The sequence below is a fragment of the Littorina saxatilis genome, linkage group LG17 (genome assembly GCF_037325665.1).
Source record: "Littorina saxatilis isolate snail1 linkage group LG17, US_GU_Lsax_2.0, whole genome shotgun sequence".
NCBI lineage: Eukaryota > Metazoa > Mollusca > Gastropoda > Littorinimorpha > Littorinidae > Littorina > Littorina saxatilis.
Window position 1 is genome coordinate 11,249,637 of NC_090261.1, and position 24,038 is coordinate 11,273,674.

General features: G+C 42.0%; 2 protein-coding genes across 2 annotated transcripts; one reads left to right on the plus strand and one right to left on the minus strand.

Moving 5' to 3' along the window:
- The first annotated feature begins 388 nt into the window (after window positions 1–388).
- Window positions 389–8,077, plus strand: LOC138952675 (dentin sialophosphoprotein-like). Its single transcript, XM_070324374.1, has 4 exons — window positions 389–4,003; window positions 5,260–5,370; window positions 6,093–6,322; window positions 7,000–8,077. Exons 1-4 carry the CDS (start codon window positions 389–391, stop codon window positions 7,223–7,225), a joined length of 4,182 nt encoding a protein of 1,393 aa, XP_070180475.1. The 3' UTR covers window positions 7,226–8,077.
- A 1,086-nt stretch (window positions 8,078–9,163) lies between these two features.
- LOC138953426 (uncharacterized) lies at window positions 9,164–22,537 on the minus strand. Its single transcript, XM_070325235.1, has 3 exons — window positions 22,434–22,537; window positions 18,507–19,210; window positions 9,164–16,636 (listed from the first exon to the last, which is right to left on the minus strand). The coding sequence occupies exons 2-3, from the start codon at window positions 19,177–19,179 to the stop codon at window positions 16,062–16,064; spliced, it is 1,248 nt and encodes a 415-aa protein (XP_070181336.1). The 5' UTR covers window positions 19,180–19,210; window positions 22,434–22,537; the 3' UTR covers window positions 9,164–16,061.
- Window positions 22,538–24,038: the final 1,501 nt, after the last annotated feature.

The window sequence follows — 24,038 nt, forward strand, 5'->3', positions numbered from 1 at the left end:
GACAAACGGAACTGAATAAATTGAAGTTAACATCGATGATTGAAGTTATGTCATAGAATTCGTGTCATTAAAAAAAATGGACCGAAGGTTGTTAGGTCAGAAACATCCATGTTCGTAACGTGTTTGAATAGGTCTTCATCCACACAAACATTTTCTTGAGGATTTTCACGTTTCTGTTTTAGTTCTTACTTTGAATCTCGCGATTTTGGTTGAACTCGTTTGCTGGAGAGTAAGAACTTGAGTCCCGCATATGTACACGACTTTACTTGATCCAGCGGATTAAAGTGTCAGTCATAGTTGTACGATGTCTATTGTATACTGTCAGTTTATATCACTGGAGACACTCCTTGATAACAAACGCTTTTCAACAACACAGCCATAACAGACAATGGATCGTTTTAACGGCGACTACATTCGCCAGCAGCCGGAGTACCGCTACCTGACAAACAAGCACATCAGGCGGGTGATACAGACGTGCGTTGAAGACGGACAGGTGAAGCTCCGGTTCGGACACCAGCCGGACCCTCCCCAGGAGAACGCCGTCAGACTGCCCCAAAGGCCCCGGTCAAGGTCTCTGATCAGAAGCGCTGCGTCCGCCGTCTATGAATTGACCTCCGCCCAGCTTGACCGTCTGACTGCGGCCAAGTCTGGTGCTGGACGTCAAGCAACGTCAGCAACGCAGTCCAGCGAAAGAGGACAGGGGCGGTATCGTGGTTGTGATCCTAGATCTTCTGCGAGCGCGTCGGCTGGAAGCAGAGCACTCCAGGAAAGTCATCTTGCAGGGGTTGCAGGCGCGTTAGCTGACAGCAAAGAACCGCAGAAAGGAGCCAGTCGTTCAGCCTTGTCCGGTGAGGTCAGTCAGGATCGCTATACTCACAGAGATGAAACAGGTCTGACCGCACATTCTTCAACAAGAATCAGCGACTCACAAAAAACAACGGACCAACTAGCTGCAGGCGAAACCAGACAGGGAGAGTTTTACAGCCACAGAGAAACGGAAGATGTAGCGAGCGACACACAGATACCGCTGGAGACCAGCAATGGTTCGGATCATCCCACAGGACCCCTAGCTGTAAAATCAGAGACAGCGACTTTTTCTTCGGGTCAAAACTGTCCTGGGCGCATTAGAGTAGAGAACGCATCTGAAGGCGAAGACACGAGCAGTTCAAAAAGGAGAGGCTCATCAGCACCTCGCGGCTACGAAGACGAGGGACAAATTGACAATGTAACTCATAAACCAGGCGAAAACCAAACAAAAGCAGAAGAAATCATCACACACGGGACTGGTCTGCCAAAACGCACAAGGGATCGGTACACAATTTCAAAAGATGTCGACACAAAAGACGCAGATGGACAAAACCAGACTCGAAATATAATAAAAGTCTCCATACTATCAACTGAAACTGGCCCTAAAAGTGACAAAAACAAAGATGTTGACAGTATTATTGAGTCTTCTTCAGATCTTGAAGAAAAAAAACCCTACGAAGAAACACTGACAGAAGGACTGTCCATTGACGTAAACTACACAAGAATCAATGCTGAGGGAAATGACGATCATGCTACTCACGCTTCAATGCAAGTCACGAACACAATCAAGAATCGTGATTTGACACCACAAAAGGAAGGCGAAAGACTGAATTTAAATCAACCCAGCAATGCTAGTGAATGCAATCAGGAAGTGAGCATCGATCAGAACATCGATAGCAATGCGCAACACCTTTCTGCATATAATACCACTGCCAGAACAGACTCTGCAAATACCAGAGTGAACTTCAGCAAAGAAGGCAGTGCGCACGTGGATCGAATAGGAGACAGAACCAGCAATTTCGTGTCACCAGAGATGCAAAATGAAGGAAAATCGTCCAAGTCAGCGGGAGTTTTGAGCCAAAAGAGCTGCAAGGGGGCTGAACATCCACGAAAAACTAGAACACCCAAAGCCACCAACAAACCGCACACGCCGAGAAGAAATGCAACCACACGCGGTAAGAAAGCTCAAGACAAACTACAAACTCAACGGAGAAAGAAGGCCATTGTTACAGCAAGCCTACGTGGTTCTCCTGACATGAAAAAGGAAACTGAAACAGGAAGGCAAAACGAAGAAGATGCTTCCGGCATTGAGCAAGCCAGTACTGCTGCTTCGAAGTCTGAATTGGAAGATCATCGGTACCGCGGCATAAGATGTTCCTCAGCATCTCTACAAACTGCTGTATCTCGCTATGGAAACAGTGGTGAAAAGCAAGAACGCGTTGAAGTACAAAAAGGAAAGAGCTTACTTCAAGCCAAAGACACAGACGTAGAGAACTGTCACTCAGAAAACCCGTTGAAAGAGCAAAGTTTGCAAAAATGTGTACATACACAAGAAGTTTCCCCGAAAACGGACACAACTTCTGATGAAAACTACCGTTCACAGTTACCCCGGCCAGAACAAGTGCCTCACACATTGCAAAAGGAAATGTCCCTAGTCGAAGACCAACCGAACGATGAGCCTGGAAGAAGAAAAGACCAAGCAAATGATATGGAAAGAAAAAACGACAAAGCGCTTGATGCAGAGAAAAGAAAAGACGAAACCAACGACGTGGGCAGAAGAAAAGACCAAGCGAATGACGCAGACAGAAGAAAAGACGAAGCAGTTGTAGTGGAAAGAAAATCAGACCAAGCGAATGATGCTGAAATAAGATTTGACCACAATGTAACATCAGTCGATGCATCACAACCCACTGATAAAAACTCTTCATCAAACGATCGCGTGCAGACCGACAACATCAACAGCGCAGAGAAAGATCAATTCCTAACCAATTCCGATGCCAAATCCGATGAACATCAGGCGGATTCAGAAAGCGTGACCGCATTTCCTACACCCGTGACTCGAGTCGATGTAACAGAATCCCGCACTAATCGAAACAAGTCTGACGTCAGCGCGGTAACAGTCATTACAACCGACAATTACCTGGAAGACTCGGAAGAAACTAGGAACCAGAATGAAGGAGAAGAAAACGAGGAGTCTCCCTCTCGGTTCATCATCCCTGTTGTCGTTGTTGATGACGCAAGCAATGACTCTGACGTCAGCGATTACAGTGATGACGTCGACGCGGTCTCCATCAACGCTGACGAGTACCTAGCTTTAGTTCAGTGCGTGCAGTCCGACCACCACGAGGGAGATGGGCCGTCAAGCGCTCCACAGATGAATGACAAGGAGGAACTGCTCAACCGTCTGACAAGCCGTGTGCTGAGGAATCACTTCAAGAACACCAGGCTGAAGGTCCCTCAGAGCCCAAAGATGTCTGACGAAAAGATGCCACTGAGAAGAGAGGAAGACGTGTCGAACAGGCTCAAGGCAGGATCGGACCAGATTCGACGCTACAGCATTCCGGCAGCTCTAGAAGCAGCAGGTCTGAGGAGAGCTCTAACGCCGTTTACTTACAACGTGGAGTTCGACTCCTACACAGCCTTCAGGCCAAACACACCTCGAGATTCTGCATCACGAGAGGTTCCACCTCAATCTCCGACCCAGTCCCACAATCTGCTTCTCCCTCCTGCTACCTCAGGCGGTGTTGGTGGTGGTGGTGAAAGTCTCAAGTCAGCGCTGAGTAGTCGCAGAAGCAGTACAGCTAGCGCAGGACCGCTACGCTATGACAGAGGACTATCAGAGTCTTCCGCCTTCAACAGACAGGTCAGCTGGGCCCAAGGCAGCGGCGCAGTGTCACGGAGACGACACAGCAGCGTTCACAGTAAGCACTTCAGCGACCCCTGCAACAGCACCCTTCACAACCACCACAAGTTCGCCTTGAGTCATCATCTCAACGGACCCATACTGGAGGATTCGGACGACCTGGAGAGGCTGAGGAGAGGGTCTGTGCAGAGCTCCAGAAGGTACAGCGAGGCGGGATCGAGGAGAATGTCCACTGTGTCCGGCGTGTCTGGAGGAGGGAGGCGAGCCAGTAGAGTGGACAGCAACCTAGCCGAGGACTTCGAGGCTCACCACCTTTCTCGCCAACCAAGTCAGGTAACTTAACCAACACCATTTTTCTCTCACAATACTGCAAATACAGCGGACATTCAAGTGTAATACCCCCACAAATCTGAAACAACCAGGTCTTAAAAAGGAGTCAGCCTTAAAAAGGAGGTTAATATACAGAGGTTATGAAAAGAAAATCTTAAAAGGCAAGGTCTGAAAAGGGGGGGGGGGGGGGAGTCTAAAATTGGGGGGGAGTCTAAAATTGGGGGAGTCTAAAATTGGGGGGGAGTCTAAAATTTGGGGGGGAGTCTAAAATTGGGGGGAGTCTAAAATTGGGGGGAGTCTAAAATTGGGGGGGGAGTCCAAAATTGGGGGGAGTCTAAAATTGGGGGGGAGTCTAAAATTGGGGGGAGTCTATAATGGGGGGGAGTCTAAAATTGGGGGGAGTCTAAAATTGGGGGGGAGTCTAAAATTGGGGGAAGTCTAAAATTGGGGGGGGGAGTCTAAAATTGGGGGAGTCTAAAATGGGGGGAGTCTAAAATTGGGGGAGGGAGAGTCTAAAATGGGGGGGGGGGGGGCGGGAGTCTACAATTGGGAGGTCTTAAAAGTGGGGTTCCATTGTATTTATCGTCCTGTTGGGTTTGTTTTACCAAGACATGCTTTTGGTGGTAAGATTGTTAAAGGTAACATCCTTCTGATGTAAGCGACCATGTTCATTGACCCGGATATGTTCAGGCTTTTTACATGTGAGAAGAGCAACATTTCGCGTTGATTAATATACAAAATGAATAGTGTGGCTGAATTCTGTGCTGAGTGGTAATTTGTTGCTAAATCATTTTGGCAGATTGACACAGGTGTAACTTACCAAATTAATTCAACAAAAATTAAAGTTGCAATTCGTCAAATGGAACAGCGAGACTGTTAATTGTGGTATGTGTCCATTTTGAATGATGATGTTAACCCGAGTAAATGCCTAGACAGATCAGGGATGGTTCACATGATAGCCTACACAAGAAGGATTTCGCGTGTTATTATAAACTTTAGTAGTAGTAGTAGTAGTAGTAGTAGTAGTAGTAGTAGTAGTAGTAGTAGTAGTAGTAGTAGTAGTAGTAGTAGTTACTATTAGTGATACCTCCGGTGAAATGGTTAGCATGCATATGAAAATGGCGGCTCGCTTATTGCATGTCTGAGGTCCTTTAAAGTAGACTAAATCTTGCAAGAAAGTGTTCACAGTAACTGCCGCGGTGAAGTAGAAAACATACGCCATTCTAATGAAGTACAAAATGTACGCCATTGTATTGCAGTATGACCCGCAGTATGAGAAGACTGAGCTGTATAACCACCAGAGAGAGAACATGTTCAACAAAGCCAGCCAGTACTTGTCGCCCGTGCGTGGAGGCCTGCGCCATCTTCAGGTACATGACCTCACGGAATTTAAATAATTAGCCTATCTGAGCACATGTACACGATAATGCAGCATATATTGCCCCACAAGAACATTGTTTGTGTGTTGTTTGTGTGTGTGTTTGTTTGTGTGTGTGTGTGTGTGGGGGGGTGGGGGTGGGGGGGTACACGGGGGCTGGGAAGGGGGTGGTTGTTCTGTCTTGTTTTGTTTACTTATTTGGTGTAAGCACAACTTTATTTTCTTTTGATTTCGTGACATGTGTACAATATATTGCATTTAGGATCCGTTCTGAAGCATATGCTTATTGAATTTATTAGCGAATCCTTTGTTTTCTTATTTCGCATTGGTAGGCTATTCTGTCTATGCTACCCGTGAAATATAACCTGGCCGGATGCAAAGGAAAACTTTGAAAATCACACGTTTGCATCTGAATCCCATCTGGCCGGTCGTACTTTCTGTGTTGAGCCGTTAACAAACGACAAAAATATGTGGGGTATGCTCTGGAGTTGGTCGTCGAAATACATTGTAATCTGGTCGCTTACTTCATAAATCTCAGATGTGCACATTCCCATGAATGACTTTGAATTTTGATTCAAGGCAATCAAGAAATTCACAATGAGTTTTGAAAAGTGACCAATGGTATCTTCCTCCTCAGTCCGTGAAAATCTCCCTACGCAGTCAGCCGCTTATCAATACATGTGCATGTATCACTGTTCCATATCAAACGTTCAGGTGCACTACTCCAAAACCAACATTAGCCACAACGACAGCATCATCTTTGCTCACCTTCTGCGGGCGGCGCACGTTAAGAATGCAGCCGTGGAAGATGGAGTGTACTCCCTGGAGAGACGCCTGTACAACCGACGTCACACTCAGACCCCCCACGCCACCACGTTCTTCGACACGCCTGACGTCATCAGGGCCGCTAGGAAGGATCGAGATGCCCTGAGTAAAGTGCTCAGGTACGGTGGATTACATGTTCTGTGAGATTCATTGAACAGAATTTCTGATTAGGAAATGTGCCGTAAAGCCCAATCCTCGCACAGACAGACAGACAGACAGACAGACAGACAGACAGACACACACACACACACACAACACACACACAACACACACACACACACAAACACACACACACACACACTTTTTCTCTCTTTCTCTCAACGTGAGATCCACGATTATTATGGTTCTAAAGACATGTATGCAAAAGGCCATGCATACTAAGGATCGACCATACCCGCAAACCTTCTTTTCCAGTCTCAAGAACTTTGCAAATCTCCAATGTCCAATATCTGAAGAGTTTGGGTATGTTAATTGTTTTTAACAGCCCTCAAGCCAAGATGAAGAGTTTGTGTGTGATTTATTTTACAGCCCTCATACGCATTCTGATAATCATCGCTCCACGGCTATCGCCAGTTGTCTCTCTGATAGAATGAGACCCGAAGGGAAGTAACTAATTTTTGACCTGGGTTCAGGATGCCCTCATACAAAGATGAAGAGTTTGTGTGTCTGTTTCTGTGTTGTTGTTGTTGGTTGTTTTTTGTAACAACCCATTGAACCAAGATGAAGAGTTTGTGTGTATTTATTTAAAACACCCCTCACGCCAAAATGATGAGTGTGTGTGTATTTTTTATAACAGCCCTGACGCCAAAAAGAAGAAGGAGCGACGAGAGAGGATCACGAAGAAGAACAAGGAGCTCAAGCTAGGCTACACACCCAGAGCACTTTCACTCAAGGACCTTGGCCCTGAAGATATCGAAGCTCTTCGTGAACAATGCCGTTATCTGCGCGTATCACCCTCGCTGCAACAGCACCTCTACAAAGCAGACAGTGACGGTTTAGGGCTCAATGTGATGTCAACATAATACATTATGACGTCAGTTTGGACAGAAACACCCAAGGTCCACAGCAGCACAACAGTGCCTGTTAATGCAAATAATGCAGTTATGAGACTTAGTGTGAACCCGAGACCTGTCGGATTTGAAATGTCATCATTTCTAAACCATGAGTAGTCATTTTGGAAAAAATGCTGAGTTCGTCACACAATCTGCGTCTACTTCTTCTTCTTCTTCTTCTGCGTTCGTGGACTGAAACTCCCACGTACACTCGTGTTTTTTGCACGACTGAGTGGAATTTTACGTGTATGACCGTTTTTTACCCCGCCATTTAGGCAGCCATACGCGGCCGTTTTCGGAGGAAGCATGCTGGGTATTTTCGTGTTTCTATAACCCACCAAACTCTGACATGGATTACAGGATCTTTTTCGTGCGCACTTGGTCTTGTGCTTGCGTGTACACACGGGGGTGTTCGGACACCGAGGAGAGTCTGCACACAAAGTTGACTCTGAGAAATAAATCTCTCGCCGAACGTGGGGACGAACTCACGCTGACAGCGGCCAACTGGATACAAATCCAGCGCGCTACCGACTGAGCTACATCCCCGCCCCTATCTGCGTCTACAAAGACTCGGAAGTTTGCAGCAGTATGTTCGCTCACAGGGGACAATGCTCCAGAATGAAAGTCTAAGGTTACATGTATAGGACACACAGATCTGCGTTAGCACCTTTACACGGGATTTAAAAATAAGAGGGTTTTATTTGTGTAAATGTTTACATTTTTTTTAAGGTCCTTGCATGTGGAACCGTAACATGACGCCATCATAAAAATGTTTGTTACAGCTTGAAACAAAGCAGAGGTCGCATGAAGTCACATATTCTGTGACGTCAGGGGCGGACCTAGGGGGGGGTTCCTGGGTGCCCGGAACCCCCCCCCCACCCCCCATCCGTTTGTTTTTTTACCTTGTTATCTTCCACGAGAGGCCTCCGATTGACCTAAAAAAAATAAAATTCCTTCAGCATCTGGGGGGCTTTGCCCCCCAGACCCCCCACCAGGGCTTTGCCCATGGACCCCACCGGGGCCTGAGCGGCCCCTGGACCCCTGCTCCAATTTGGAACCCCCCCCTTATCCACAACTAGGTCCGCCCCTGGACGTGGTAGGAGAAGTGCATTATAATGGAAAAGTGGCAGTTCTACACACACCTTTAAGTCCTCACTGCAAAATGAGACCACAAACTTATTAGTATCAATTCACGTGTACGTATTAATTAATCAGAACAAGATTGAAGATGCCAGCATATAGCAGAAACAAAAGACCTTACAATGAAAACCATAATTGCAGAAGGAAAATCAGTCATGTCTAACCTTGCTCATTCTGTGTGTAGTCCGTCCTACTATGAAACTTGACTATTCTGACACAGCTTCACATGGATTCGTGTAACGAAGGTTTTATCTGCGAAAATTCTTCAAACCATTCTTAGCATTGTGGCAACTAATTTAATGATTAAAACTGCAGCAAACAGGAATCTCTGTCTTTCTCTCTGGCCATAGCTCCCCTTTTAGGAACCCCCCCCCCCCTCCCTAAATAGACCCAGCTTTTTTAAAACTTTTTATTCAGAACCTCTGTAACTTTATTCCCTTTTTAAGACTTCCACCTTTTTAAAACCTGATAAGGTTTGGTGGGGGTGGCTGGGTGCGTGTGTTCAGGGGGGACACTGTATTTGTGCTTTGTCTTTGTATGTGTGTGTTTGTCTTCATGATCAGATGTGTCATACAAGCTACAAATGTTTACTGCATTTTAGAGTCATTTTTTTAAATGTTTTTGAATCGTTATGTGTAACAAGGTTGTTAAAATGTATACTTAATATCATATGTCTCCATATGTTTGAAGACTGTGTGAACTTAATCTCAATAAAATGCCATTTCTTTCACAAAGTAAGAAGAAAGAAAAACACTCACACTCTCAAGGTTCAACTTATACTGCTTTATTTAAGGAATCTTGATAAAGTAACATTATCATCATACCGATCAAGTAACAACATGCAAACTTTGGAACACAATGTGTGCAATTTAAGCCACAGTTTGGACAAGAAAAGCCACGCTCTGTGAAATAAAACAAACACTAGTTTTCAGGTCTTTCTTTCTTTATTTGGTGTTTAACGTCGTTTTCAACCACGAAGGTTATATCGCGACGGGGAAAGGGGGGAGATGGGATAGAGCCACTTGTCAATTGTTTCTTGTTCACAAAAGCACTAATCAAAAATTTGCTCCAGGGGCTTGCAACGTACTTACTTACTTATTTGGTGTTTAACGTCGTTTTCAACCACTAAGGTTATATCGCGACGAGGGAAAGGGGGGAGATGGGATAGGGAAAAGGGGGGAGATGGGATAGAGCCACTTGTTAAGTGTTTCTTGTTCACAAAAGCACTAATCAAAAAATTGCTCCAGGGGCTTGCAACGTAGTACAATATATGACCTTACTGGGAGAATGCAAGTTTCCAGTACAAAGGACTAAACATTTCTTACATACTGCTTGACTAAAATCTTTACAAACATTGACTATATTCTATACAAGAACCACTCAACAAGGGTAAAAGGAGAAACAGAATCCATTAGTCGCCTCTTACGACATGCGGGGGGCAGAGAAATAAGGATGTGGAAAAGAAGACTTTTGGTAAGTGAAATAAAGGTGATGGATCCAGTCAGGTAGAAATAAGACAAGAAAAGAATTGGAAAACTGCAGGGAATAGTGGGGAGAGTTTTCTTGGAAGGAAATATAGGTGAAAGGACTGGTAAGGCAGAAATAAGACAAAAGAAGAGAAGTAAAGGGGTTGGGTAGCTCTGTGGAAACACTCCCGCCGCGTGAAGGCGACCCCATGGGAGCTCTTGCAACGTAGTACACGTACAATATATGACCTTATTGGGAGAATGCAAGTTTCCAGTACAAAGGACTTAACATTTCTTACATACTGCTTGACTAAAATCTTTGCAAAAAATTGACTATATTCTATACAAGAAACACTTAACAAGGGTAAAAGGAGAAACAGAATCCGTTAGTCGCCTCTTACGAAATGCTGGGGAGCATGGGGGGGGGGGGGGGGGGGGGGAAAGGGGGAGTTATCAGGTCTCAGACATACATGTACAGTGGAACCCCTATTTTAAGACCCCCAATTTAAGACTTCCTCCCTTTTAAGACTTTTTTCTCAGACTTTCTGTTCATAACCTCTGTAAATGTACCCCCATTTTAAGACTCCACCCTTTTAAGACCCATCATTATCTCATGGTTCTTTTTAGGTCTTAAAAGGGGGTTCCACTGTGCCAACTACACAACAGTCTACATCTACATGAATCTTTGTGTCATAAACTTAAAACTTTTACACCAAATATAGATCTGTCAGGGGTACCAAAAAAAAACCAACATAGCCCTTTACAAAAAGTTTCACATCTGAGAAATTTGAGCCAATATCACCAGTTTCTAAAAAATTCAAGATTGAAACACACAGACACTTTCTCGAGACATCCACATGCTTAACCTGTACATACGACACTGCAGCATGCAAAACATGAATAGCTTCATCTGCTGCTGAAAAAAGCAATGATGAACAATACAGATGTGACAGCTTTGGTATGAGGTAAGAATTCTTCACGTGCAATTAGCAAAAGGTGATAAAATGTTACATGATACTAGGTAAAGCTGTCTTGTTAAAAAATAATAGGGTACATGTACTAACATGTGTAGAAAACAAATGTGAAAATCAAGCAATAGATATGTTATTTTTTGCTATTGTAGTTTTTGTGATAAATGATAGAATGATAAATTTGATACAGTTAAATGATTTATGTACAATTTCTGATTAAAAAACCTTTGTTCAAGATGGCAGTGCATCACAAGCCTAAATTGCAGGATTCAGTTTCACAGATCTGTGAATGATCTATATATATATACGACTTGTGTGTGTGTGTGTGTGTGTGTGTGTCCGCGATGCACGGCCAAAGTTCTCGATGGATCTCTTTCAAATTTGGTGGCCATATTCAGGTACACCCCGGACACAACCTGCTCGATGAGATATTTCAACACGTGCTCTCAGCGCGCAGCGCTGAACCGATTTTGGTTTTTCTGTTCATCTTCCCAGATCCATTCCCACTAACTCTTCCTTATCTTCTCCAGTGTTTTGCGTTTATCTCCCTTTCTTCGTGTGGCGTCAACCCATATTCTCGTTATACTATTTTTAGAAGGCCACTGCACGTTACTATTTTTAGAATGTCACTGTCCACAACGCTTTCATCCCGGAGAAGCCGGGTATTACTCTTCCTTATCTTCTCCAGTGTTTTGCGCGTTTATCTCCCTTCCTTCGTGCGGTGCACCAGCAAAGCCGGCGTACACCCGGCAAAGCCGGGTCCCCGGCGCAGCCGTGTAGTCGGCTCTACTTCTTCCCGGCAAAGCGGGTATTCATCTAGTACTATATATATATATGTACAATTGTTCAAAATTACCATTTAGTAGAAATCTCTAAAATATTGAAACTCCAGAGCTTTGTATAGACAACAAAAACCATCCAGCAGCCATTGTCTCTAACTGAACCATTAATTACAGTCACAAATGCCCAATATGAAATTGCTTTAAATATCCTGCGCCCTAGTATTAACACAGTTATGAAAATGCAAAAACAGCATGCACATACAGTCCTTATGAAAAAACTCTGACAATTCATGTCGATCTATCACTCACTGGTCCATCAATGCGACAAGAAATACAAATTAATATATATTTACAATTCTGAAACCAACAGCCTGCATTAATATAACATTCATGTATGTATTACTCAAACCAAGACAAATATATTATATACATCGTGCTTGTAAAAGCGAATTGAGAGCTATAAAATACCTTTGAGGCTGAGGGTAAAAATCATTATTTTATAATTTCATTAATATATTCTGAGAACTTGAGGTATAGATACTATAAAAAGTGACAAAACTAATATACAATTTGATCATAAAATACTAACCTGAGCATTTAAGATAAGTGTTAATTAAAACATATACAAAGCTTCACCGTGGTTTAAAATCAAACAGCAACTTCTTCAAAAGCAAAAACTTTTAATTGTGGTTTTACCTAAGCTTCCACTCACGGGACTTAACAAGTTTCATTTAAAACACCAAACCTGTTCAAAATAGTTCTCAATCCTAATTAATCCTTAACTTTGAATTTGACTGTTTGCCCTGAAAAGTGTGTGTGTGTGTGTGTGTGTGTGTGCGTGTGTGTGTGTGTGTGTGTGTGTGTGTGTGTGTGTGTGTGTGTGTACAAGCCTTTAAAAAAATCTGAAATCAAGGTGTTAATGCAAACTAATCTACATGTATAACCATTTTTTCTGTTACTGAGTAATAGACCGTGTTCAGGGTGGGATTTGTGTGGGTCGCGAAAGAATGAATACTCTTGCTTTTATTGAGGCAAACTTTCCCACACAACATTATAGGTACGTCACTAGCGAGGCGTGTGTCTGAAACAGGTGGACCAGGAGCATGTGTGGAAGGTTTGCTTCAATAAAACTAAAAGCAAGAAAATTCACTCTTTCACAACCTTAATAAACCTAAGTTATTTCTGGAGTTTGTCTTTTAGTTTTACAAATCAAAAGACATTTTTTTAAACGCTGACACTGACAAGTCAAATCAGTCTAAACAACTGTCCAAAACTTGACCATCACAAATTCTCTCAGCAGCATCACTCACCAACAACAGCTGTGCACATCCATCAGATATTTCACACTACGCTTCAAATGGAAATCGCTAATGGTTGAGCAAATCAATTAGTAGTAAGCTTGCACATAAATAAACAGTGGTACCTATGATGAAAGGACATCCCTTTGTACAAGTATCTGTACATTGCAGGTGGCTCCCATGACTCACTGGCACATATATTTTGGCAAAGATACTAGACAAAGGGACACCTGAAAGGCACACTCCTTCCTGAGTAAACAGATTGGTTTACCATCTCAGATCTGGCCAGGCTTATACATGAAATAAGACCATCCCTCCACTTGGTCACAAAAAACAACAACAAAAAACAACAACAAAAAACAACAAGAAACAACAAGAAACAACAACAACAAGAAACAACAAGAAACAACAACAACAAACAACAACATCAACAACAACAACAACAACAAACAACAACAACAAACAAGAAACAACAACAAACAACAACAACAAACAACAACAACAACAAACAACAACAAAAAGCCTTGCTGTTCTCTGCGCACAGTGGGAATTTGTTATGAATTAATTTTGTAAAATTAAAAGCCACCAATGGCTTTTTAAGAAATCAATGCATTAAAAAAATTCAAACTAACCACAGCAAGGAGGCAGGATGTTGGTTTTTGGTATGTGAGCAAGTGGAAGGGTGTTCTTATCTCATGTATATATACCTAGCCAGATCTGAGATGGTAAACAGAACTTTTTGTTTTCACCAGAAGGAGTGTGCCTTGAAAGTGTCCCTTTTATTTGTTTGTTTATTTGTTGCTTAACGTCCAGCCGACTACGCAGAGCCATATCAGGACGAGGAAGGGGGGGATGAAGGGGGCCACTTGTCAAGCGATTCCTGTTTACAAATGCACTAACCCATTACTTGTGTCCCAGCAGGCTTTAGTAAAACTAAATTAATACCTACTGGAAGATTACCAGTTTCCAGTATGTTAAAATAGGCTTAACCTATCTACTGCTGGACTTACATCAGAACACTAACAGATTAAACTATACATGAATCGCGAGACAAGCGGCAAGAGAAGAGATTTTTGGAAAAAATACAGGTGAATGAGCAAGAAGGCAGAAAAAAGAAAAGAATTCATGAAGAAAAAGAGAGCATGACAGGAAAGAGGAACCAAAAATCTACCTAACAGCAAACTAGAAAGCTCCTGCGGTTCCAAAAACAGGAGGGGCCTTTAATTTCATAACCGCAGTGCCCCACTGCGGGACCCTTTTATTGGATGTGTCGGAACCTCACATTAAAGGTACCAGTGTTAGTAAAACTTCCAGCAAAAATAAACTTAACATAGCCATATTAAACTGATTTGTTCGGACGCAGCAGCTGCAAAGAATCACACTCACGGGGAGGAGTAAAACTTCTTGGTAACGATAACCCGATAAGCCTGAGGTTATGCTTGTCATTAACACAGCAGTCAGCGTTACCACACGCAATATGATCGAACATTGTAAAAAAATAAAAATGGTTACCGGGTATTTTTTTCCATTGGTACAGAATCAAACCCATCACCTAAATGTTTGGTGCATTTTGCACCTTATATACATGAAGACAGATTTCTCATTCTTATTTCCCAGCCTCTGATTCCATTGTGCATGTTCCAGACCCCTCGGGTAACATAATGGTAGTGTCATTTTTGTTTCGTTTGAACTGTAAATCCGGCATTACAATTCAAGTGTGTATTTATCATCATGAACACGTCTTCAACAAATGACCAGGAATGTACAAGAAATCGCCAGAATTTTATGTAAGTGCACAAAAAAGGTAAGAAAGGCACAACTAAACATGTTCTTCTTCAAACCAGCGAAAAACAAGCTATGGTTGAGGGTTCTGACCACATGAATGGAATAAAGGTGTCTTCAGCATGAAGGTAACATTATACAAAGACCCCAGATCCATGTAACAAAGAAATCAAGAACTGAAGCTTCATGGAAGCAGTTGCTGGTACAAGGGAGACTACTCTTTTATGCACAAGCATAATTATGACAGTACAAATGACTTGAATGCATTCTTCTTGTACATCCCTGAAGAAGTGCATCGAAAAGGTGAGTATTTTTGCACTAAATCACTGAGAAAAAAGGAGTTATTTTCAATGCAACATGTGATCGCCACCCGATCTTCACTGATCTAACAAAAAACAACTTTCTGTTTAAAACAGTGAGCCTTTTAATAAGAAAATTGTGCTCAAATTGCACAGTTTAACGAGACAACTACAACTAAAAACAAAGGCTAAAAAGACAAGTTAGTCTGCTCAGCCTGGACTTTGTAGTATAGAGTAGTTAAAAGCATAAAGCTTTGTTAAAAACCTGCATTCAAATATGTACAATTTTTGATATAAAGAACGCCTGTGGGTTGTAAGACATACTGGGACAATGTTACAATAAAACAATGAAATATATGTAGATTTCCTAACATTTATGTCACTAAAAGCGAATGGCAGAAGAGACTTTCTTTTTATCTTCTCTATCTTACCCACTTGTACTTTGTAGCATAAATGTTCTCTTTTCAAGGTTAGCGTGGCAGGAGATCCCATCATCACATTCAATGATTACATGAAGAATTACGGTATTAACAATCTTGACTAAAATGCCTAACTGGTTTTAAGTCAAGGCATAACAAACTCCAATCTGGCATTTGCAACCTTTTCCTCACAAAGTCATGTCCTTCACAGCTCATTCTATCAAAACACTGCAAACTCAGTCAGTGATGATTTTTCTAAATAATGAACTCAATAAATTAATACTGTTGAAGAACAACCAAGTAATGTAGAATGCCTGACAAATACATCAAACAAATTTGCAGAACCATACTTTTGATAGAACATTTCCATGGAACTGCCTATGAAAGCCAGTCCTGTTTTGCACCAACACAACTTTCTACCATTGTTCCCTTACTCCAATTGTCAATCCAAAACACTTTTACAAAAATGTCTTTTCGTTAAAATGACAAATTTCACATTCAAAAACGTACGCAGTAAGAGAATGACGGTTGCCATTTACCTAACTGAAAAGCACAAATGCCCGCCATGTTCCATCCCAAATCCAACCACAAATCATGACTGTGTAAAGTACCGGTAGCTGGCAAAACTTACACATAAAGGAAAGCATCACTAGTACCCATCCTCTTCCCTTATACTCCAGTCAGGCGGCGACTCAAAAGAAGTGTCCGGAGTGGGCGTCTCCATGGCAGCAGCCCAGTCCAGCGTGTACTCGTGGTCAGGAGACAGCAGTTGTGTGATATCATCCACCTGGCCAGGGCTACACATATCCCCTGCTGGATTGGTTCCACCCACATCTATTTTGAGACACAAATTCTTGGCAGTTTCGTGTTGTTTGTCCACCTCAGAACTAGTTATATCCACACCATTGTTTTGAAATGGGGTCTCAGTATCTTCGGAAGCGTCTCCTACCATGTCAGATGCAGCCCGAGACGACGACTGAGAATCCTCAGGTATGCATTCACTTGTAAAAGCATCACTGTCTAGTACAGAGCTGGTCGTATTAGCATCAACAAACTGTTCTTGGTCCATATTTTCTGAGTGATATTCCACAAGATGACCTTGTGAGTTGACTGAACCTCCTGGTGCCGGTGCCAGGTCTACATCGGCCTGCCTGCTACGAGCACGTCCCCGGGCACGCCCACGTCCTTTAGCTTTGACAAGGGCAGAAGATGAGGTATGTGATCCTGAAATGAAATGTACAAAATTAAAACTAACATCGTTTGTTTGTTTGCTTAACGCCCAGCCGACCACGAAGGGGCATATCAGGGCGGTGCTGCTTTGACATTTAACGTGCACTACACACAAGACAGAAGTTGCAGCACAGGCTTCATGTCTCACCCAGTCACATTATTCTGACACCGGACCAACCAGTCCTAGCACTAACCCCATAATGCCGGACGCCAGGCGGAGCAGCCACTAGATTGCCAATTTTAAAGTCTTAGGTATGACCCAGTCAGGGTTCGAACCCACGACCTCCCGATCACAGGGCGGACGCCTTACCACTAGGCCAACCGTGCCGGTTAACTAACATCGTGATATAACCTGTTGAAAGTGTTAAATCTGGAGCTTGAGTCATATTTGTAAATTAAAATGTCATGATATTGAACTTAAAGAAGGTTTTGTTTAGACCATTAAAAAAAACTAGAACATTAAAATAAAAGCCAAATTTTCTTAGCTTTCGTTAACTGGTGGACAGTGCCCCTCCTCCTCCTCTTAATTCCATGCATCTTCATTTAACCAACAAACAAAAAGAGAAGAAGCTTTCCGATCTTACTATGTATTTTTTACCTTTGAAAAGCATTGTTAGAGTTACAATGGTACTGACATTTTTTCTGCACACTGTATACCTAAGCAGTAAAATCACCATAACTCAGTGACTTTCAGGCCTGACATTGTATCTTTTCACCTAAAAAAAAGAAGACTCCACCAAAAGTGTTAGCATAATTAAGCTATTAGTGTAACTACACCATAACTGAACAATTACAGTACAAATCTTAGCCTGTGGGGAATACACAGACTTACAATTTGAAGCATATCGTGCATAGGTATCTCACGAATCTAAATAAACCTGACTGTGGGAAATGGTACTGACTATACACACACACACAATCAGCCTGAAATTAGTAGGTCTGAATGTACCCTTTACTAGTTTCAGTAACTTTCACTATCATTGATTTCATAAAATATGTTACAGTACATGTACTCACCACTGTAGTAGCAAATATAAACAGACTTTTTTTTAACATAAGAAAAACACTGTTGGGTCCTTGCAAAATGGTGAAGAAGAAAAACAGACTGACTCATTAATCAGACTCAGTCAAACCTACTTGTACTTACTTGCCTGTAGTGTAGCTAAAAGTGACCTTCTATCCATCACTGTCAACTGTGCCTGACATTAGTTACTGACAGGTCATGCCCGTTTCTCATCATACTATCATCTGGGCAGCTCTAATTATGCATACCAGTGTGTATGTATATATGTGTATGTGTGTGTGTGTGTGTGTGTGTGTGTGTGTGTGTGAGGGTAGTATGGATGTGGGCATATTGCTTGTCTGTAGTACTTTGGGTGTTTTATTGTTTTTATGTTTAGGCTTGTTGTCAATGTTATATGGTTGTTTTAAGAGCAGATGAACCAAACTTTTTCATCTATTGTTAAATTGTATGAACAATAAATTATCTTATGTCTTATTGTGCATAAATACTTATGTAGAAGCTTTAGTCCTTGACAGCAGATGAAGTTATGATGAGTTCTGAGTATTACATTTTCTGAGGCGTGGCTGGAGAGCTTATTGGGACGGAGGACAGAAAGGGTGAGAGCATGTCAAGATAAAACCTTCAGTTACTCTATTACAGTACTGATATTTCAAATGATTTGCTTTCAAGCTCAAATGTATACTATAATAAATAATCCAAGGGTTCTCATGTGAAAAAAAAATCTAAGGACACGAAGAGAGGCAGTCTTTAAATTGAAGTAAGCTTGCAGGGCTTTATGGACAGAAAATCTCAGGGGAAAAAAACTTAAAACAGAATTGCCCTACTGTACAGATTACTTACCTGATGATTTTGTCTGTGGGTGAGACGAGGAAGCGTCATCACTGACGATTTCAGCTGCCTTGACATCAGTCTGTTTTCTCTCAGTCTCACTAGCCGTCCCGGAAGATGTGGGGTCGGTCATGCTGCGTGGTCTTTCCCCAGCTGCAATCTGCTTACGAATCATTGACGCAAACTGTGCAGCAGAGGTAGTGTTTGGTGGGATGTGCAGACGCAGGTTAGGGGACCCACGTCCTGATTTGTCCGACGATGGGGATGACTCTTTCGTCTTTCTGTCCAGTGACTGTGTGGCACTGGCATCAGAACGTTCATTGTTTCCCACACGGAGGATGGTGTTGATCCGTGACATGACCCCATTGTCAAAATTATGTCTGCGAGATCTTTGTGGCCTTGGGCTGCACGAGTTCTCTTTGTCTGATGCTTGCTTCTTGTCGTGCTCTGAGTTCGACTGTCTGCTACTTCTGTTCTCTTCCCCATTCTGCACTGCATCATCACTGAATCTATCATCATGATGCATGTAACTGTATCTTTCTGATTTTGATGCACTGCTCAGTCCAGGATTGGATGCGACAATGTCCTCATGCGGCAAATGTGCACGACCCCTACCACGACCTCTGACACGGGAGGCCAATCCGGAACCATCCAAATCTGCTGAGGAGCGTCTCACTGTTTCCATTTTGTTTTATTTTTTTATTCACAAATAAATCCTGCACACAAGAAATGTAAACTGGTTATAAAACCATTGCATGTGTGAAATATTGAATAAACAAAGTCTAAAACCACTAACTGCATAAGAAGTGTGCACTAAAAAGTTATCATGGGATAAATTTAATGGACAATAAAGTGCTGTTACAGTTATTGTTATTATTGTCAATGACGTTAATGACCTTAAGTTCACTAAACAAGGTGCTATCAAAGATCTTCCCATCTCTGACTAACATCTATACTAACATCTTACTAAAAAAAAGTTTACATGTTTTAACTTTCACAACCCAATACCCCTCAGGATTGCAATAATACTTTACTTTGTAAACTTCTTCATATTCATCACAATATATTCTTCTTTTTCTTATCGTCCGCTGGACTGTCACTTTCATTGTCAATCTGAAAGTCTACAAATGAAGGGGAGTAACTGCTCTAAATGTAGACAAACCGGGTAAAGGAGAGTTATATTGCCCAACTCTGGCCAAGTATTGAAATGAACAGGATGAAGGTGGCTTTATGTTTTATGTGTGTTGTCCTATACAATTGTTGTTATAGTCGTTTACAGGCAGGCAGGGTGTGCCGAAGAAAATTTTCCATTTTTATGTAATATTTTAATGGACAATAAAGTGCTGTTATAGTTATTGTTATTATTGTTCACTTCAATAAAAAAACGCTGGCGCTGGACCCGAGTACTCTTCAGACTGGCTCGCTCCGCCAGAATGAAAGTTTTTGTCTTGTGCACGTGGATTTAAAAAAAAAAAATTTAATTTATTTTACACAATTAAAAAAATTATTAGAGTAAAATAAAACATTAAAACGTTCATAATAAACAATAGTAAACAAGAATTAAAAAAAAAAATAAATAAAATAGACCGCCCATGCCGGGAATCGAACCCGGATCACTTGGATTTAAAAAAAAAAAAAAAAAATGTATTTATTTATTTTACACAATTAAAAAAATTATTAGAGTAAAATAAAACATTAAAACGTTCATAATAAACAATAGTAAACAAGAATTTAAAAACAAATATAAAAAAATAGACCGCCCATGCCGGGAATCGAACCCGGATCACTTTGGCCACCAAGCCACTAACTCTGACAATTTTCCCAGTGAACTCAAATGCCTAGGGTGCTAAAATTAGGTTGCCCAGCACGCGAAGTGCACACACACACACACACACACACACACACACACACAAACAGTAACACTAACACATGTGCACAAAATGAACACACACACACACACCGCACGCAAACGACAGATCCTGCAGCAGACGACAGATCTGTAGCAGACGACTGTATCTCTTTCAGTCTCACCGAGACCAAAATAATCCCCACCCGCTGGCTGGCTTGCAAATCATGCTTTTCTCATCACTGTGTGACATGTTTCGCTGTTCTATCAGCTCAATGGCTGGCTGTCGCTCCGATTGAATTCGTCCAACCGTCAAGAACTTTTGTGGGTTTTTTGGCATTTAGGTCCCAAGTAACATTATGAAGTTTTAATACGATCAATCGGACCTATTATCAAGTTGGTGTATCAACTTTTGAACGAACTGCGCCCAGTAGTTTCCCAGCAATAAGCTGTTAAGTCGAGACAGACACACATACATACACAGACAGACACACAATTAAAGTCTGCTGGACCCTCCTACTGCGTACTCGGGGATAACTGTTATTCTTTCAGGGGCCAGGAGACTGGTTTTACATAAATCTAACTAACTGCTGTCCATGCATATTTTGAGCATCTGCTCCCTTCTGGTATTTGTTAGATCTTGTTATTACTATTACAGTATAAGTGCTCTAGCATCTGCCTCATTCGGTAGCGATTCTGAAAGTCAACCTTGACAGCTTTTAACAAAATCATTTTCATTTTTTTTAGAACAGGCTCAGTTTGAATATTATATATCACCAGTGATAACCCCCCCCCCCTTTTATGACCAACTGCCCCCCCCCCCCCCCCCATTTACTCCCTCCCACCCTCCCTTTTAAAACCAGTTTTCTCAGAATTTCTGTTCACTTTGTTATACCGTGTCATACAATGTAACCAAGTAAAGAATGTCTTTGATTCTGATGTGATGCCGGAAGTGTGTCAAGCTTTTAAAAATGAACCTGCAAACAGATTATGACCACATGTCTTGCACAGGGCATGAGATTCATAAGATGCACCTGGCATTCTCCACAGTGTCATGCCTACTGACCGAACCCTAATGACCAAAAAACTATGGATGAAGACACGAGTCATGTGTGTGTGTATTTTACTTTTTGGGTTTATTGGCGATGTAAAGTTTCAATCCAGCACACACACACACGCACATACACGCAGATAGAGAATGAGAGTGAAAAGAGAGATGGACTACCCTTAATTTTATCAACACATCGGTCTCTATATGACCGACAGTATAACCAAATATAATCTGTTAATGTTAGTATAATTTAAACGAATGCGAGTGATACCAGACAATGAAATATATTAAATGTCATTCTGTAAGTGTGTATGTTTGTGTGTGTGTATGTTTGTGCGTGCAACTTTACATCGCCAATCTATAGTCATACACACATACTTGTCATTGCTGTAATGTGTAATGTCATACTTTGATTACCAAAACAGAACACCAATATTATATATGTGTTATAGTAAACGGTTTACAGAGTAGAAACAAGAAGAACAAAATGGTGAATGCGCGTTCGAGTGTTTACCGAGTGTTGTTTTTTCGGAGTCATGTACTATCGTGTTAGGAACTTCACACTCTTCAAACTAATAAAATAGATGTAACTCGCACAGCGCCCTGCTAGGAAGACTTCATCTCGCATCCAAGATGTCGAATCACATGAAATGTTGGGGGAAATCCTGACATGTTTACCAGAGAAGATCTCGGTCAAGCCTCCAAATTGACATCCCCTTACAGTACACGCTAATTAATACTTATGTACGAATAAGATTCCCAGCTTTCCGGTTACAAATGAGATCATCAATAACACAAAAAGCTGCCTACCACAAATGTCTGTGATGTCAGCGTAAATGATCTTTTTTCAAACGGAAAAAAACAAACACGATAAAATGTGGGCTTTTGTTTACATTACAAACGAAGGGGTGTTTGACCCGGTGGGGCTGAGTGCGTTTCCTATCTCCCTTCCTCTAAATACGCGTGCAATAACACGCGCAAAGCTTGACTCATTCGATCATTACAAAAATTGCTGACAAATGTAAAAAGCTTATCCACTTACTGTTTGAATGTTTGAAGAACGACGGAGTTCCTTGTCAAGAGGCGGCCATGTTGTTTGTCGCCAATTTGGATGGCCGAGTTGACCAATCACCTGCGAATATTGCACAGTGCGTGCGCAAAAGGCCGAGCCGTGTTAGTAAACAAAGGATGTTGGAGCAAAGGCGCTTGAAAAAAACCCCAACTTTCGAATCTCAAACCGGCTCATTCTTTTGTCGTTCGTTTTTAATTCAAGATAACATTTCACGCAGGAAATGCCTGGTAAAATTCAAAAGCAATGTCCAAAATTAGTTGTGACTGTTTCGACTGTGAAGCACGATGTACCGGTTGTTACGTCCCTTGAACTTGAAATACAGATAACTTTTATTTGTATTTGTATTTTCAAGTTTTGCAACAAAACCAGAATGATGATCGGAGAATTAGGCCTAACGGTTAACCTAAAAGAGAAGAACTACCAAACACAAAATGAAACTTCTTCGCAAGAAAACAAGCTAGTTATCACAGGGGCGGATCTGGGTTTTGAAAGGGGGGGGGTGCAAAGTTTTGTTTTTTTGTTTTTTGTATCTTATCAGCGAAGGCGCGAAGCGCCGAACCGATGGCGCGAAGCGCCGAGCATGCCAGGGGGGTCCGGGGGCATGCCCCCCCCCGGAATTTTTTTAAAAAAGGAAGCAAAATTGTGCAATCTGGTGCAATCTGAGCGTGTAAAGTGCTATTTTCAGGTGATACATTTTTCTTCTTTTTTTTTCTTCATTTTTTTTTTTTTTTTTTGTCCCGCTGGGGGGGGGGGGGGTGCAATTGCACCCATTGTACCCCCCCAGATCCGCCCCTGAGCATAAAACAAAAAGTGGTCCATATTAGAAGCCCTTCCCTATACGCGTATTTACATTTCATTATTTGCTCATTTATTTACCTTATTTAGTTATGATTCGATGATTATCTTTATGAGTTTACAGTGGGTGTTTTTATTTCAAGCGCCCAAAACCCTGCATTCAGCGTTTTCTAATTAAACAGATGCACACATATAATTAAGCAAATAGTAACCAAATAAATTATCAAAAATATCAAATAAGTCAATAATCAAACAGGTAAATAATCAAAACAATGAGTGAATGGATTACAACCGGAAAAAAAGAAAGAAGAATTACCGGTACAAGAAACACTGTTAGTGTAAACAAGATTCTGATTTACCTTCCATTGCGATATCTGCAACTTTCTGTCCAATGTCAATTTGTGGTGTGTGACGCGGGTGTGTGTGTGTGTGTGTGTGTGTGTGTGTGTGTGTGTGTGCGTGCGCGTGCGTGCGTGCATCAAAGCGTGTGTGTGAGGGGGGGTGGGGTGCGAGTGAACTGACTTCCTGTCAGTGACACACACGAAATTCAAAGATGATGAGAACAAGCCACACTAACAGCCTTGCAACCCGCTTTCTTTACAGCCCTTCTAAGTTCGAGAACCCTTCATCCTGATAACAGTCCCAGCCTTGCGATGGCCGGGCTCGAGGTCTCTTCATGCTCGCGCAATAAAAAGCACAAGCAGTAACGGATCAGTAATGACAATGACAATGACAACTGATGACGCAACGTCTGTCAATGATTGGCAGTCACGCATGGAC